This window comes from Somniosus microcephalus, chromosome 13 (assembly GCF_052327205.1).
Source record: "Somniosus microcephalus isolate GS21.2 chromosome 13, FLI_Smic_1.0, whole genome shotgun sequence".
NCBI lineage: Eukaryota > Metazoa > Chordata > Chondrichthyes > Squaliformes > Somniosidae > Somniosus > Somniosus microcephalus.
In genome coordinates, this window is record NC_140999.1 from 39,488,968 (window position 1) to 39,503,837 (window position 14,870).

Here is a 14,870-nt window from a genome sequence, read left to right on the forward strand (position 1 = left end):
CTGCCGAAGTTCGTCGCTCATAAAAGATGAGCCCCTGTCGCTATGGATATAGCTAGGGAAACCGAACAAGGCGAAGAGGTCATTCAGACATTTAATGACCGTGGTACTGGTCATGTCCGAGCAAGGGATGGCAAACGGGAAACGGGAGTACTCATCAATTATATTGAGGAAGTACACATTGCGGTCAGAGGAGGGGAGGGGCCCTTTAAAATCGATGCTCAGCCGCTCGAAGGGGCGCGTGGCTTTGATCAGGCTCGCTCTGTCTGGCCTATAAAAATGCGGCTTGCACTCGGCACAGATCTGGCAGTTCCTGGTCATGGTCCTGACCTCCTCGATGGAGTAGGGCAGGTTACGGGATTTGATAAAATGGAAGAACCTGGTGACCCCCGGGTGGCAGAGGTCATTGTGGAGGGTCTGTAGCCTATCAACCTGCGCGTTGGCGCACGTACCACGTGATAGGGCATCTGGGGGCTCATTGAGTTTCCCGGGCCGGTACAAGATATCGTAATTGTAGGTGGAGAGTTCGATTCTCCACCTTAAGATCTTGTCATTCTTGATTTTGCCCCGCTGCTTATTATGAAACATAAAAGCCACTGAACGCTGGTCAGTGAGCAGGGTAAATCGTTTTCCGGCCAGGTAATGCCGCCAATGTCGCACGGCTTCCACAATGGCCTGGGCCTCCTTTTCGACAGAGGAGTGTCGAATCTCGGGGCCCTGGAGGGTCCTTGAGAAAAAGGCCACGGGTCTCCCCGCCTGGTTAAGGGTTGCAGCTAGGGCAAAGTCGGATGCGTCGCTCTCCACTTGAAAAGGAAGGGACTCATCCACAGCGTGCATTGTGGCCTTCGCAATGTCTCCTTTTATGAGAGTGAAGGCTGCACAGGCCTCTGCTGTCAGGGGGAAGGAGGCGGACTTGATGAGGGGTCGGGCTTTATCCGCATAGTTGGGCACCCACTGCGCATAGTAAGAGAAAAACCCCAGGCATCTCTTCAGTGCTTTCTGGCAGTGGGGGAGGGGGAGCTCCATAAGGGGGCGCATTCTATCGGGGTCTGGGCCGATGACTCCGTTCTCCACTACGCAGCCAAGAATAGCAAGGCGCGTAGTACGAAACATACATTTGTCTTTGTTGTATGTGAGATTCAGCCGCTGGGCCGTCCGGAGGAATTTCTCTAGATTAACGTCGTGGTCCTGCTGGTCGTGGCCGCAGATGGTGACGTTGTCTAGATATGGGAAAGTGGCCTGGAGCGCGTTCTGGTCAACCATCCGGTCCATCTCCCGTTGGAAGACAGAAACTCCGTTGGTGACGCCGAAGGGAACTCTGAGAAAGTGATAGAGCCGACCGTCAGCTTCAAAAGCTGTGTACTGGCGGTCCTCAGCCCTGATGGGGAGCTGGTGGTATGCCGACTTCAGATCAATCGTCGAGAACACCCGGTATTGTGCTATCTGATTGACCATGTCAGATATGCGGGGGAGTGGATATGCATCCAGCTGGGTGTAGCGGTTGATCGTCTGGCTGTAGTCAATAACTAGGCGCTGTTTGCCGCCAGCCTTCACCACCACCACTTGTGCTCGCCATGGGCTATTGCTGCTCTCGATAATCCCTTCCTTCAGGAGTCTCGCTACCTCGGATTTAATGAAACCCCTATCCCCGGCACTGTAACGCCTACTTTTGGTAGCGATGGGCTTACAGTCGCGGGTGAGGTTAGCGAACAAGGAGGGGGGGGAGACTTTAAGGGTGGAGAGGCTGCAAATGGCGCGCGGTGGGCGATTTAAAAACTGCTGGCTGCAGACTGTGAGAGGGGGGAGGGGTCCACCATACGCTAAAGTGACACTCTTAAGGTGGCACTGAAAATCCAACCCCAGTAGGACGGCAGCGCAGAGATGGGGCAGGACCAGAAGTTTAAAATTTTTGTATTCAGTACCCCGCACTGAAAGAGTCACCATACAGTAGCCACCGACGTCCGCTGACTGGGCTTTGGAAGCCATAGAGATGCGATGACGCGTCGGCAGGACCGGGAGAGAGTAACTGCGCACCGTGTCGGGGTGTATAAAACTCTCCGTGCTCCCGCTGTCAAAAAGGCAGGTAGTGGCGCAGCCGTTTACCGTAATGTCCATCATGGACCTGGACAGTTGATGCGGGAGAGATTGATCCAGCGTCACGGAAGCCAGCGTATGTTCAAGCGTGTCGATGCGGTCGTCCGATGAGGCGGTGGTGGAGTCCGGGTCCCCCGTAACCAAAGTCGGAGGCGTCCAAGATGGCGGACAAAATGGCGGCGCCCACGGTCCCCACGCGGCTGGGGGAGCCCAAGATGGCGGACAAGATGGCTGCGCCCACGGTTCGCACGCAGCGCTGCTGGCGTTAGCGGTCTTCCCTTTGCAGGCGCTAACGTAGTGACCTTTCTTCCCGCAGCCGGAGCAGGTAGCATTCTTCGCGGGGCAGCGTGCTCTAGGGTGTTTAGCTTGGCCACAAAAATAGCATTTTTGTGCCTTGGACATCGCTGCAGCAGTTGGAGGTGGCGGTCCCATGGCCCAAGATTGCGGCGTCCACGGCGCGGGGCGATGAGGGGAGAAAGCGTCCATATTTCTGTGGGCCGCGTCGAGCGAGAGCGCGAGGGACACTGCCTTTGTCAGGTCTATTTCACCCTTCTCCAGCAGCCTCTGCCGGGAGTAGTCAGACCTTAGACCCGCAACGAAAGCGTCTCGTATCAGTCCCTCCGCATGTGCCGCGGCCGATACTTCCTTGCAGTCGCAGCCGCGTCCGAGTACCCGCAGTGCCCGTAGGAAGGCTTCCACCGATTCCCCGGGCTGCTGTCTGCGAGATCTTAAAAGGTGCCTGGCATAGACCGTGTTAACCGGGCGTGCATACTGCCCTTTCAGTAGGTCGATAGCCGCCGCGTAGGTCGTCGCATCTTGGATTAAAGTATAGACTTGGTGGCTCACCTTCGAGGCCAGGATTTTCAGTTTATTTTCATCAAGAGTCACGGTCGAGGCTTCCAGATACGCCTCAAAGCAACGCAGCCATTGTGCGAATTTAGTCGACGAACCCGCTTCTTGGGGGTCTAGGTCCAGGCATGTTGGTCTGAGGGCTCGCAGCAGCGCCTGCTGCTCAGCGTTTTGCGCCATCGGTTGATCAGCATCCGCAGCCAACATTTAACTTTGGTAATAAAATTGATGCACTATCAATTGCTACAAAAGACTGGAGATTGAGTAAGTAATAAACAGGCTTTTATTACCAAAGAACAGAGCATGCCTCTTGGGGTTGCCTGGTATCCAAAAGGGCCGGAGGCTTCTGAGCAGCGACCTTTATACCCAGCCATGAGGGTGGAGCCAGGGGCGGAGTCAGCTGAGGCATGCACAGACAAGTACAACAATACTAACAACAGTGGTTTACCACAATGTCCAAGACCAATGTTTCAGTAGCTAAACTGTACAGTAAGTGGAAGCGAATCACAGTCACAGCTCAGAATTGAGGGCTGCAGTGGAGGCTGAATAAACTGAGCGAAACACCACACTTTAAGTACAACAGAATTGAAGAATATGGAGGAACAGGAAAACCCATCAGGTCCAAGAAGTCCACCTGAAAGGTTAACTCGGTTTCTCTCTCCTGGCCTGCTGAGTTTTTCCAGCGTTTTCTGTTGTTATCCAAGAAGTCCATCTGTTTTTGATGGATTAGCCCCACCATTCCACCTCCTTACCATGTCCATCAACCTCATCTTCTCACCATGTCCCTCAATCCCTTCTCTCTCCAGAAACACATCGAATTGCCTTTTGGTCCCACTAATCACAGAAATCACAGAAACCCCACAGTGCAGATAGGGGCCATTTCGGCCCATCGAGCCTGCACCGACACATATCCCACCCGATCCCCGTAACCCCTACACCAACACATATCCCACCCTATCCCCGTAACCCCACGTATTTAATCCCCCTAACACTAAGGGTCAATTTATCATAGCCAATCAACCTAACCCACACATCTTTGGACTGTGGGAGGAAACCGGAGCACCCGGAGGAAACCCACGCAAACACGGGGAGAATGTGCAAACTCCACACAGTCACCCGAGGCCGGATTCGAACCCGGGTCCCTGGCGCTGTGAGGCAACAGTGCTAACCACTATGCCACCGTGTCTACTTCAATGGCCTTCCCTGATATCTCATTCTACAATTCAATTACCCTCTGGGTGAACAGGTTCTCCCTACATCTGTTACATCTCCAGCTTTTTCCAGTTCTGATGAAGGGTCCCAGACCTGAAAAGTTAACTCTGTTTCTCTCTCCACGGATGCTGCCTGGCCTGCTGAGTATTTCCAGCATTTCTGTTGTTATTTCAGGTTCTCCCTAACTTCACTTCTAACTCTTAACCTCCTAATTTTTAAGTATGTCCTGTCTACAAAAAGCAGGACAAATCCGACCCGGCCAATTACCGTCCCATCAGTCTACTCTCAATCACCAGCAAAGTGATGGAAGGTGTCATCAACAGTGCTATCAAGCGGCACTTACTCAGCAATAACCTGCTAATTGACGCCCAGTTTGGGTTCCGCCAGGGCCACTCAGCTCCTGACCTCATTACAGCCTTGGTCTAAACATGGACAAAAGAGCTGAACTCAAGAGGTGAGGTGAGAGTGACTGCCCTTGACATCAAGGCAGCATTTGATTGAGCGTGGCATCAAGGAGCCCTAGCAAAACTGAAGTCAATGGGAATCAAGGGGAAAACTCTCCATTGGTTGGAATCATACCTAGCACAAAGGAAGTTGGCTGTGGTTGTTGGAGGTCATTCATCTCAATCACATGACATCACTGCAGGAGTTCCTCAGGGCAGTGTCCTAGGCCCAACCATCTTCAGCTGTTTCATCAATGACCTTCCCTCCATCATAAGGTCAGAAGTGGGGATGTTCGCTGATGATTGCACACTGTTCAGCACCATTCGAGGCTCGTCAGATACTGACGCAGTCCGTGTCCATATGCAGCAAGACCTGGACAACATTCAGACTTGGGCTGACAAGTGGCAAGTAACATTCGCACCACACAAGTGCCAGGCAATGACCATCTCCAACAAGCGAGACTCTAACCATCTCCCCTTGACATTCAATGGCATTACCATCGCTGAATCCCCCACTATCAACATCCTGGGGGTTACCATTGATCAGAAACTGAACTGGACCAGCCATATAAATACTGTGGCTACAAGAGCAGGCCAGAGGCTGGGAATTCTGCGGCGAGTGTCTCACCTCCTGACTCCCCAAAGCCTTTCCACCATCTACAAGGCACAAGTCAGGAGTGTGATGGAATACTCTCCACTTGCCTGGCTGAGTGCAGCTCCAACAACACTCAAGAAGCTCGACACCATTCAGGATAAAGCAGCCCGCTTGATTGGCACTCCATCCACCACCTTCAACATTCACTCCCTCCAGCACCGGCGCACTGTGGCTGCAGTGTGTACCATCTACAAGATGCACTGCAGCAACTCGCCAAAGCTCCTTCAACAGCATCTTCCAAACCCGCGACCTCTACCACTTAGAAGGACAAGGGCAGCAGACGCATGAGAACATCACCACCTACAAGTTCCCCTCCAAGCCACACACCATCCTGACTTGGACCTGTATCGCCGTTCCTTCACTGTCGCTGGGCCAAAATCCTGGAACTCCCTTCCTAACAGCATTGTGGGTGTACCCACACCATATGGACTGCAGCGGTTCAAGAAGGCAGCTCACCACCATCTTCTCAAGGACAATTAGGGATGGGCACTAAATGCAGGCCTAGCCAGTGACGCCCACATCCCATCAATGAATTTTAAAAAATCTATGTTCTCTGGGATTTGAGTCCCAGCACAATGGACAATTTGCCTGGATTAGTTTGGAAATCCCCTTCAGATTTATAAAAATGTCAATTATTCTACCTTGAATTCTCTTTTTTAAATTGCTGACACTCCAACCCAGGGCAGTAATATCCTTCCTGTGATTAGGTGCCCAGAGCTCCACACAGTACACTAATTGTCTAACCAACACCTTATGTACAGCAACAATACAGCCTCTATAAGTTTGTAACCTGCCCCTCTGGCAATGCAGCTGAGGATTATGACTCATTGTTTAGCTCACTTGAGTAACACTTTCAGAGCTGTGCTGTGTCTTGTCATGAGTCAGGAGGCCCTCCTGACTTTTTCCCCCATTGCCTCCCACTGTCCCCAATTGCCTACACAGCCTGTCATTGACCCCCAATATCTCTCACTGCCCCTTGGCCTGTTTTTGACCCCAACATCACCCATTGCCCCTCATTGCCTGCAATTACTCCCAATGGCCAGCATTGCCCCTTGCAGCTCCCCACAACCCCTCCACTGCCTCCCACTGTTCCCAAAGGTGCCCAGGATATATATAAAGAGATTCCTGTGGTCCAACGGTTTGGATAACTTGGAGCCCATGGGACATGAGCTGTGCATTAATGGGCTTGGCACTGCATCATGGCACGGTCTAAACTGGGAATGCCATCCCCCTTTGGGTCCCTTTTTATATATGCACATCTTGGCCTTGTATCTACACAGATTCTGCCAGAACTGGAAGTACAGAGCAAAGCCCAGCTCCCCCTCTTGGACTGGCCTCAGCCACCCTTCTTGGTGGCCTGTTTTAATGGTTTCCACATGTTATTGTGAGTGGGATTGTGAGGAACGCTGCCAGAAGGGGCTGATCTGTGCCAAATACTCATTTATTCACTGGAGTTGGGAGCAGCTGTAGAACACTTAATAAATCGCACACAGTAGACATTGAGATTTGAATAACATTCCGGAATTTACATTTCCTGAGCCATAATTAGAGGTGTGAAAGAGAGGTACCATTAGTATCAGAGAGGGTCTCTCACTGCACTAAAGACCTCAATCCGCAGTGCAAACCTCACACTGCGCTACAGGTCTGCCACAGTTCCACGGGTCCCACAATGCACGATGGGTCCCACGCTCCTGGGTAAGTTGCAATTTCTGTTAAATTGAGGAGCACAGAACTAGTAGCAATCACTGAAAGCGTTCCTATTGGGACCCTCCTACTCAAACCCACGCCTGTACAGGCCCTCCTACTTACACCCTTCCCATTTTGGGCCCTCCTACTTATACCCACCCCTGTACAGACCTTCCTCCTCATACCACTTCCACAGAGCCAGCACTAAACGACTCTCCGATTCAGTGTTTAGAGGGTGTTTTCAATCTTCAACACTTTGTCACATTTTTAAACAGTATTGTGTTTAATATTTGTGTTTATGAAGCTGTCAATATGTCTCGGTGTGAACGTGTTTATACAGATTGAGGAGCAGTTAGATCACCTTCAGTCCTACACCGAGTGCTGCATGCTCATTGCTGCTGGGTTTAGCCCAAGAGTTTAAAGCTGCGTTAAATTGGTGTGGGCGCCAGATGCTGGTGTAAGGCTGATATGAAGTAAGGTTTCTGTTCACTAACCTGATCACCGCACTTCCATTTCTCTGTAGACATCGACGAGTGTGAGAGGGACCCCTTGCTGTGTCGGGGGGGAACCTGCGTGAACACAGACGGCAGCTATGAGTGTATCTGCCCACCAGGTCATGAGTTGACCTCTGAGGGAGACGGCTGCGTGGGTAAGCAGTTTTACAAATCCATTTTAAAACACTCTTAACAGATGCTACATTTGTACTTCAGTAAATCAGTGGAGCCATTTATATTTATATAAGTTGTGCCAGTGGAAGCAAGGTTCAGCCTCCTGCAAACAAATATTGGCCTAGAAATTGGGGCCGGAGGCGCACCTCTGGAGTACACCTCCGACCTGCGAAACAAATTCGAAAGTACCTCTTGGCATCCAGGTTGCGAAGAGTTGCAGTCTCGGGCCTCCAGGCGGGCGGCAGCGTAAAGGCCCACGGATCCCAGGGATGCAGGCGGTTCGGAAGCAGCCCTGGGATCACATGAGCCCAGTCCTCCAATGACAAAGGAGGATTCCATTGCAATCATTTACGAAGGGACTTCCCTAATGATATGCAATGGAATCCCCAAATAATTATACAATGTACAGAATTCTAATAATTATAAATGTACTGAATTGCTATTTTATTCTTAAGTTTCTTCATTGTACCAACCTCAGTAAAAAATTTATTTTTTGATGAATGATTTTAAACTTCTTAATCCGGGCCAATATTTGCATAAACTCATTTAAAGTGTATGTGCATAATTTTGGATTTTTAAATGTTTTATTTAAGCCTTATATATACCCTTACGCTGATGAAAGCAGGCCCTAAGCCTGCTTTTACCAGCTGTAAGAGTTGTGCGGGCAATTACTGGGCAGTTGGGCAAATAGCCCAACTCTGCGCCAGCAATACTCATTTTTCAGGCAGTTCAAATGATCTGTCCAGGCGTACCTTGACAGATCGCAAGTTCCGGATTTCGCGCACGTGCAAGTGCATAAATCCAGAAGTTGCGGGGCCTTTCGGGGCTGGGTGATTACGACGGCGTACTCTGAGAGTGCGCCTTCACGGAGACCGCAATTTCAGGGCCTTAATCCCCAGGGACTGCCTGAAGAACCAAGGGTTGCCAACTCTGGTTGGACGTATTCCTGGAGGTTACATCACGTGATCTCTCGCCTCCAATCGCCCCGCCCCCCACGCTCCCACCATTGGTTGTCCAACACGTCCATCCTCGCGATGCCCCACCTTCCCACACCCAGTGTAACGTGAACAGACTCTTTGTTACTCAATTGGATGATTCTTGACTGTCAGTCAAACAGCCAATTTTCCCATCTCCAATATTTTTACAATTAATAAATGCAAGTGCTCAAAGGAAATGAAAACAACACACAACTCCTTTTAACTCTTCTATGATTTTTCTCCCGGGTTTTGCTCACAGCAGTGTCCTGGAAATTAATCTTTCATTCCTGGAGACTCCAGGTGGCAACTAGGCCTGGGGTATTTGTGCCGTCTCTCCCCTCCCCCCACCAGTCATTGATCCTGAAGGCTTCAAAAATAATCCGGGATATTTTGTGTTGAACGTGTGTTGTCTGATGTTTATTTTCTCTGACTTTTTTGCGCTCTGACTTTTCTTCCCCGATACAGATATCAACGAGTGCTCACTGAGTGACAACCTGTGCAAGAATGGGCGCTGCGTGAATATGATTGGGACCTACCAGTGCGCCTGTGACTCGGGGTACCAGGCCACCGCCGACAGACAGGGCTGTGTGGGTAAGGGCTCTATCCACACACTTAAACAATCAGTGGCTGAATTGTATTGCAGCTATGGAGCTGACATTAATCGATGCAATAGAATGTAAAGTATTGACTAACCTTGGGAATGTTATACTCCGCAAATACCATTTAACCTACTCGGATGTTTATTCTTCCTTCTGGATAAGTGAACCCTTGTATGTCTGAGGTCAACTTGGTGAGTGAAGGAAAGCCTGTCAGATAACAGTATTCAGTACTGCCCCAACCCCCAACATTATATCCCTCAACCTCACCTTCTCACCATATCTCTCAACCCCATCCACCCACCTTCTCACCATCTCCCCATATCCCTCAACCCCATCCACCCACCTTCTCACCATCTCCCCATATCCCTCAACCCCATCCACCCACCTTCTCATCATCTCACTATATCTCTCAACCCCATCCACCCACCTTCTCACCATCTCCCCATATCCCTCAACCCCACCCACCTTCTCACCATCTCACTATATCCCTCAACCCCATCCACCCACCTTCTCACCATCTCACTATATCCCTCAACCCCATCCACCCACCTTCTCACCATATGCCTTATCCCCATCTACCCACCTTCTCCCCATATCCCTTAATCCCATCTACCTACCACCTCACCACATCCCTCAACCCATCCACCCACCTTCTCACCATATCCCTCAATGCCACTTAGCCACCTTTATACCACATACCTCAACACCACCTTCTCACCATAATCCTCAACCCCACCTTCTCACCTTCTGCCTCAACCTCACCTACCCACCTTCTCACCGCATCCCTCAATGCCACTTAGCCATTTTGGCACCATATCCCTCAACCCCACATTCTCACTATATCCCTCAACCCCACCTACCCACCATCTTCCTCAGTCCCATCTCTCTCCAGAAACATATCTAATTGTTTCTTTTCCCCATTTACACTGTCTGCTTCAATGTCCTTCTGTAGTAATTTATTCCATAATCTGATTATCTTTTGAAAAAGTTCCCCCGACTACCCTTCTTACTCCTAAATTTTTGAACACTTTGCCTCAATTAAATTTGTCAACTTCATTTGTTAACTTGGAAAACTTCACCTCAAAATCTTTTCTTTTTCCAAAAAAATCCGAATTCTACTTTCTTACCCTTTCCTCAGAACATCGATCCCTCAGACCTGACGTTTCACTGCTTATCCTTCATTGTATCATTTCAAGGGCATTTATATCCTTGCCCTGGTCCGATACCAAATCCTGCTCACAGTACTGCGGGAGATCCTCATTTTATTTTTAATTGATTCCCCATGAGATTAGCAAAGTGTGTTTGTGTTAGAGACCCAATTATCAGCTGTCTTTTCCTATTTCAGATATTGATGAATGTACGATCATGAACGGGGGATGTGACACACACTGCACAAACTCGGAGGGAAGCTACGAGTGCAGCTGTAGCGAGGGCTACGCACTGATGCCCGACAAGAGGACATGTGCAGGTAGGCAGCACAGGACTCTAAACACTGACCATATCTTGCAGTACAGTAAACCGTCGTGGTGATACCAACTGACTTTGAATATCAGGCCTGATACTGTTTCCAAGCCCCGTGTAATTTTATTTTTATTTCTGACAGGGTTGATGTGACTAGTTTGATAAACTGGGGGTTTTGACTCCCATTATAGCAATCTGGACCCGGGGCCTCATTTGTTGATGGATGACTCGGCAGCTTAGTAACTCTGTTTCTGAAGAGTTGCACTGTTGTCTTTGAATCCCATTATTTCTGTTAACCAAAGGTATTAAGGGATATGGGGCAAAGGCGGGTATATGGAGTTAGGTCACCGATCAACCATGATCTCATTGAATGGCAGACCAGGCCCAAGGGGCTAAATGGCCTACTCCCGTTCCTATCTTCCTATGCTTGGCAGTGGCTGGAACTTGGCTGTTCCCATTGGCGGGCTTTCATCGGGCAAAACAATAACTGGAGCGCCTCACAGTGGAGGAGCTATCGTCTTAGATAAGGTGTGATCTGTTCCTTCCAGCAGCACTCCCCCAACCACCCCGCACCCCGCCGCCGCCCCCCCGCCCCCCCCCTGGAATGGAAGGTTATTCACAGCAGCGGCAGACTGTGTTGTGCAGATTTATTCCCTGACCGACTTTTTTTTTATTCGTTTATGGGATCAGGGCGTCGCTGGCAATGCCAGCATTTATTGCCCATCCCTAGTTGCCCTTGAGAAGGTGGTGGTGAGCCACCTTCTTGAACCGCTGCAGTCCGTGTGGTGAAGGTACTCCCACAGTGCTGTTAGGTAGGGAGTTCCAGGATTTTGACCCAGCGACGATAAAGGAATGGTGATATACCTTCTAAGTCTGGATGGTGTGTGACTTGGAGGGGAACTTGGAGGTGGTGGTGCTCCTTTGCGCCTGCTGCCCTTGCCCTTCTAGGTGGAAGAGGTCGCGGGTTTGGGAGGTGCTGCCAAAAAAGCCTTGGCAAGTTGCTGCAGTGCATCTTGTAGATGGCACACACTGCAGCCACGGTACGCCGGTGGTGGAGGGAGTGAATGTTTAAGGTACAGGTACACGATCCCTTATCCGAAAGCCTTGGGACCAGCTGAGTTTCGGTTTTCGGAATTTTTCGGATTTCAGAAGGTATTATTATAAGACTGGGAAATTTGTATTTAATATAAATTGTAAAAGTTCAGGCTACCTCTTGCGACTGTTCCGTGTCTCATTCCCCTTCCTGCTTCTCTGGAAAGCCGGACATCGGCTGACTCCTACTAAGCTGGCCCACAAATCAGGTCGGGGGGGAGAAAAGAATATCGGACGGGCCGCGGTTCAGGTCGGGGGGGAGAAAAGAATATCGGACGGGCCGCTGCAGCTATCGGACGGGCCGCTGTATTGTTGGATTCACTCTCCCGGTACCTCCAGGTCGGGGGGGTCGGGGGGGGGTCCGGGGGGGGGTGGGGTCTGGGGCGGGGGGGGAGAAAAGAATATCGGACGGGCCGCGGTTCGGGTCGGGTCGGGAGAAAAGAATATCGGACGGGCCGCGGTTCGGGTCGGGTCGGGGGGAGAAAAGAATATCGGACGGGCCGCTGCAGCTATCGGACGGGCCACTGTATTGTTGGGTTCACTCTCCCGGTACCTCCTTCACACTGCCCGGCTCGGCCTGCAATCTCCTACCCAGGAGGGAACTCTGTGACCCTCTGCCCTGCTCAGCGTAAGTCGTGCGCCACTCTGGTCATGTCGTGCACACGACTTACGTTGAACAAAAAAACTTTCGGTTTTTAGAGGTTTTCAGTTTTCGGAAGTTCGGATAAAGGATAGTCTACCTGTAGTAGAGGGGGTGCCAATCAAGAGGGTTGCTTTGTCCTGGATGGAGTCGAGCTTCTTGAGTGTTGTTGGAGCTGCACTCATCCAGACAAGTGGAGAGTATTCCATTACACTCCTTACTTGTGCCTTGTAGATGATGGAAAGGCTTTGGGGAGTCAGGAGGTGAGACACTCGCCGCAGAATACCTAGCCTCTGACCTACTCTTGTTGCCACAGTATTTATGTGGCTGGTCCAGTTAAGTTTCTGGTTAATGGTGACCCCCAGAATGTTGATATTGGGGGCTTCGGTGATGGTAATGCCGTTGAATGTCAAGGGGAGAAATTGGTGTAAAGTCAAACATTTTTAGTGACCTTATTGATTTTGATTTGCTCAGATATTGATGAATGTGAGGAGAATCCTGATATTTGTGATGGTGGACAGTGTACCAACATCCCTGGGGAATATCGCTGCCTCTGCTACGATGGGTTCATGGCTTCCATGGACATGAGGACCTGTTTGGGTAAGAACTAAAGCCCGTCACTTTTGTTAAAGCTTTACGTGATAAGCAGGAGCCACATATAAATCTAGAATAATGTCATGGCATTTGGAGATAACAGGCAGTGTTGGAGGAGAATATTTCAGAATTATTGACAATTTTTCACATACTGGTTGTTGATTTTAATGATGATGTCGCTCCTTCCATTTGAGACCCAGTTCCCTGGTAACAATGATCCAGGGCAGGTCACATGGCGTGGGTCACTTGGCATGGGTTACAGCACTGAGGGCACATTGCTCACTGGAGACAGGCCGACTCACGTGGAGCAAAGTTTGTTTTTACACAAGGTCACGAAGCCCATCACCAGACTGATGGGATTTTAGTGTCTCCTACTTGCACCTGGAGGGAGAAACAGACACTGTGATTCATGGGAGGGACGGACGAGTGGTGTGGGAGGAGGGATGAGATGGCGGTTCATGGGAGGAGGGACGGACCCAGTGGTGAGTTGAGGGAGGGAGCCAGTGGTGAGTTGGGGAGGGAGGGAGCCAGTGGTAAGTTGGGGAGGGAGGGAGCCAGTGGTGAGTTGGGGAGGGAGGGAGCCAGTGGTGAGTGGGGGGATGGAGGGATCCAGTGGTGAGTTGGGGGATGGAGGGAGCCAGTGGTGAGTTGGGGGAGGGACAGATCCAGTAGTGAGTTGGGGGATGGAGGGAGCCAGTGGTGAGTTGGGGGAGGGACAGATCCAGTGGTGACTTGGGGAAGGGAGGAAGCCAGTGGCGAGTGGGGGGAGGGAGGGAGCCAGTGGTGAGTTGGGGAGGGAGGGAGCCAGTGGTGAGTTGGGGAGGGAGGGAGCCAGTGGTGAGTGGGGGGATGGAGGGATCCAGTGGTGAGTGGGGGAAGGAACAGATCCAGTGGTGAGTCGGAGGATGGAGGGATCCAGTGGTGAGTAGGGGGGTGGAGGGATCCAGTGGTGAATTGGGGGAGGGAGGGAGCCAGTGGTGAGCTGAGGAGGGAGGGAGCCAGTGGTAAGTTGGGGAGGGAGGGAGCCAGTGGTGAGTTGGGGGGGGTGGGTGGAGGGAGCCAGTGGTGAGTGGGGGGATGGAGGGAGCCAGTAATTAAGTTGGGGGAGGGAGGGAGCCAGCGGTAAGTTGGGGGGAGGGAGGGAGCCAGTGGTGAGTGGGGGGGGGGTGGTGGAGGGAGCCAGTGGTGAGTGGGGGGATGGAGGGAGCCAGTGGTGAGTGGGGAGGGAGGGAGCCAGTGGTGAGTTGGGGAGGGAGGGAGCCAGTGGTGAGTGGGGAGGGAGGGAGCCAGTGGTGAGTTGGGGAGGGAGGGAGCCAGTGGTGAGTGGGGAGGGAGGGAGCCAGTGGTGAGTGGGGAGGGAGGGAGCCAGTGGTGAGTTGGGGAGGGAGGGAGCCAGTGGTGAGTGGGGAGGGAGGGAGCCAGTGGTGAGTTGGAGGATGGAGGGATCCAGTGGTGAATTGGGGGAGGGAGGGAGCCAGTGGTGAGTTGGGGGGGGGGTGGAGGGAGCCAGTGGTGAGTGGGGGGATGGAGGGAGCCAGTAATTAAGTTGGGGGAGGGAGGGAGCCAGTGGTGAGTTGGGGGGAGGGAGGGAGCCAGTGGTGAGTGGGGGGGGGGTGGTGGAGGGAGCCAGTGGTGAGTGCGGGGGGGGGTGGTGGAGGGAGCCAGCGGTAAGTTGGGGGGAGGGAGGGAGCCAGTGGTGAGTTGGGGAGAGGGAGGGAGCCAGTGGTGAGTTGGGGGGAGGGAGGGAGCCAGTGGTGAGTTGGGGGGAGGGAGGGAGCCAGTGGTGAGTTGGGGGGAGGGAGGGAGCCAGTGGTGAGTTGGGGGGAGGGAGGGAGCCAGTGGTGAGTTGGGGAGGGAGGGAGCCAGTGGTGAGTTGGGGAGGGAGGGAGCCAGTGGTGAGTTG

At 51.8% G+C, this 14,870-nt stretch overlaps 2 protein-coding genes across 2 annotated transcripts in view; one reads left to right on the forward strand and one right to left on the reverse strand.

Annotated features, from left to right (window-relative positions):
* The window catches only part of LOC147108244 (solute carrier family 12 member 2-like), a 315,116-nt gene that overhangs the window by 15,687 nt on the left and 284,559 nt on the right, over positions 1 to 14,870 (reverse strand). The window contains exon 28 of the mRNA XM_086004787.1: positions 7,431 to 7,505. The gene's annotated coding sequence lies outside the window, so the exon portion shown is untranslated. The remainder of the gene's footprint in view (positions 1 to 7,430; positions 7,506 to 14,870) is intronic.
* Positions 1 to 14,870, forward strand: part of LOC147108245 (fibrillin-2-like) — a 36,145-nt gene that overhangs the window by 3,472 nt on the left and 17,803 nt on the right. Inside the window, exons 4-7 of the mRNA XM_086006001.1 lie at positions 7,460 to 7,585; positions 9,047 to 9,172; positions 10,526 to 10,648; positions 12,848 to 12,973. Coding sequence (XP_085862127.1) covers positions 7,460 to 7,585; positions 9,047 to 9,172; positions 10,526 to 10,648; positions 12,848 to 12,973 — 501 coding nt within the window. The remainder of the gene's footprint in view (positions 1 to 7,459; positions 7,586 to 9,046; positions 9,173 to 10,525; positions 10,649 to 12,847; positions 12,974 to 14,870) is intronic.